This window comes from Cyprinodon variegatus, unplaced genomic scaffold, assembly GCF_000732505.1.
Source record: "Cyprinodon variegatus isolate N-32 unplaced genomic scaffold, C_variegatus-1.0 Scaffold1080, whole genome shotgun sequence".
NCBI classification, from domain to species: domain Eukaryota; kingdom Metazoa; phylum Chordata; class Actinopteri; order Cyprinodontiformes; family Cyprinodontidae; genus Cyprinodon; species Cyprinodon variegatus.
Genome location: NW_015151533.1, coordinates 35,348 through 37,654, shown reverse-complemented (window position 1 = coordinate 37,654; position 2,307 = coordinate 35,348). Strand labels below are relative to the sequence as shown.

Below are 2,307 nucleotides of genomic sequence, written 5' to 3'. Positions count from 1 at the left end.
ATTCTGAATATGAGCGGACTTTTCTTTAACCCTTTATAGGACAATCAGTGAAATACTTTGAACATCCAAATTTCCAGCCAAAAGTGTTATTGGAATCCAGGACAAGGCTTTATTACCTTTGTATGATTAAAAAAATATGGATATTTTGATGGCAAAAATTAATGTCAATGTAATACAAAGAAACACCAACTTGCCGTAATATATTAAGAAATATAACAAAAGTGCTTCTAGAAGAAATTAATGAAAAACACTCAGAGGGAAAGAAACAAATTTTTTTGGGTCCAACATAACCTTAGAGGCACTAATGCTGATACTGGCACTTACATTTTTTAGTTTATAAACCGAAATATAATTGTTAACTAGGCGTATTAACTTTTTAACTTTTCAATTAGCTCTTTACCTTTTTTTTCTTGACTTGTTACCTTTTTTTTTAAACTTAATTTCCAGTAGGAAATCTATCATTCCAGGGCTCATCTAATTGGTCAAATGCCAAAATAAGATGTACAGCCATGTAGCAGGATATTTTCTGAATGGATGGATATAGATCTTGTGCTTCTAGACGTCACTGAGGGACGGTGGGGGGGTATGCAGGTGATCAAAAACGGGAAGTTGCCCTATAGAGGGTTTAAAGAGCCAGTTCCTGGTCAAGTTAAAGTTTGGAACAAAATCTATTTCAGAACTAATTACTGTTCATAGGGTTTCTCCATCCAACATTGGAGCCAATTTTAATTCTCAGCAAATAATCAAACATTTAATCCATCTCTTAATTGGTTATTTACTTTAATTTACAATCTTTACCTTTCTTTTTGTTCAAACTCCATTATCAGTCAAACAGTTTGGCCCATTTTCTGCCAAAACCATAAAGTGATGCTTAAAATAAATTCTCTGATACCTCTGCTGAATGGGGAAGACCTACTGAGAGCTCCTTTATGCTGGTTCACTGTGGTTTGGATCTGAAACTAACATCGCTGCCAGATTTCTAGCCTCAGGCCTGCATTCAGTTCGAGCTGCTGGGGTTACACTAAGCGGCGGGAACCGATATCTTCCCCCGACGCCCTTCTCTTCCTCTTTGCAACACTAAAAGCTGCTTATGGCCTCCAATATTTCCCAAATTAGAATCTTTATAAGCTGCGGCTGCCTGTGAGCAACGGATTGTTGAACTCATTGATCTTCTTTCTGTCAGACATAATGAACCAGAAGGGCCAGCTTGCCTGGGAGCTTTATCTGAAAATGGGCACCTCCTCAGATTCCTTCAGTGTGCTGCAGCTGATCGCCAACGACTGCTATAAGGTATCCTCCTCCTCTGTCCTTCTGTTGGGGTTTTTTTGGTTTTTACTTTTGTCTTTGATGAGAACTTTGTTTTCACTACACGTTAGATCACTATTTCAGGTGACGGCAACAAACAAAGCAATTCCAGGCAGCTAACAAAGCAAATATTGCTAAACGGAGTTTAAAATCACAGCATCTCAAATAATATAGCTATGAAAAACTTGCATTCAGACGGTAAATAAAAGTCCTGTTTTAGCTCTTGGTTCATTGTTAAAACAAACACCCACATACTATTGAAACCATATTTTTGCCCTAATTTATTAGCAGCTTTGCTTTGACTCTTTTTTTGTTGTTTGTTTTTTCATTATTTTATGCAGGCCAGTTAGTTCTACGTCAGCCTGAACACCTAAATTCGGCCAATCATATCAACGATCATCTGTCAATCTAATTTTTTCGGTCATAGCATCTTGATTCATATGTCGCAGCTAATTTACGCAACGGTTGAAACCAGAAATCAGAATCTTTTCCCATTGAGTGCTTCCGACAAACCGGTCACAACCAAACCTGCTTGTGAACCTTCCGCCACAACAACCCCGCCCCTTTGATAATCAACCAATCACATTCACTTTATTTACTCGTGTAAAGTCGGGCACCAGTCGGGAGAATTCGGAAATGCGACGGTCAGAAAAGCCGCTTCCCTATGACACATCACATTGACCTGTACTCTCAGTTGGGTTGGCCTTCCCTCTCTACGAAAGTCAGTGTCATTGGTACACTTTTATTCCAAGGCCCTTTTTGGATTACTGCCCTCTTACATTTGTACCGTACCTACACAGAAAAGCATGGCTTCTTCTGCCTTCAAATATTATTTCTCTGTGGGAGCCGCTCAGACCTAGCCTGACGTAGTCCTTCTCAATTCTAGTCAGAATATGAGTCTGATACGAACGAAGTTTCGAACGAACCAGGAAAAAAAATGCCTCTGCACTCAATTGGATAGACCTACAACCAATAAGAGCAACGGAGTGCGTGACGTATGTT

General features: G+C 39.2%; 1 protein-coding gene across 1 annotated transcript in view; it reads left to right on the top strand.

Annotated features, from left to right (window-relative positions):
- Positions 1 to 517: 517 nt before the first annotated feature.
- LOC107101319 (intraflagellar transport protein 56-like) overlaps positions 518 to 2,307 on the top strand; it is a 3,568-nt gene continuing 1,778 nt past the window's right edge. The window contains exon 1 of the mRNA XM_015400187.1: positions 518 to 1,290. Within this exon, the coding sequence (XP_015255673.1) occupies positions 1,189 to 1,290 (102 nt within the window). The 5' untranslated portion in view covers positions 518 to 1,188. The remainder of the gene's footprint in view (positions 1,291 to 2,307) is intronic.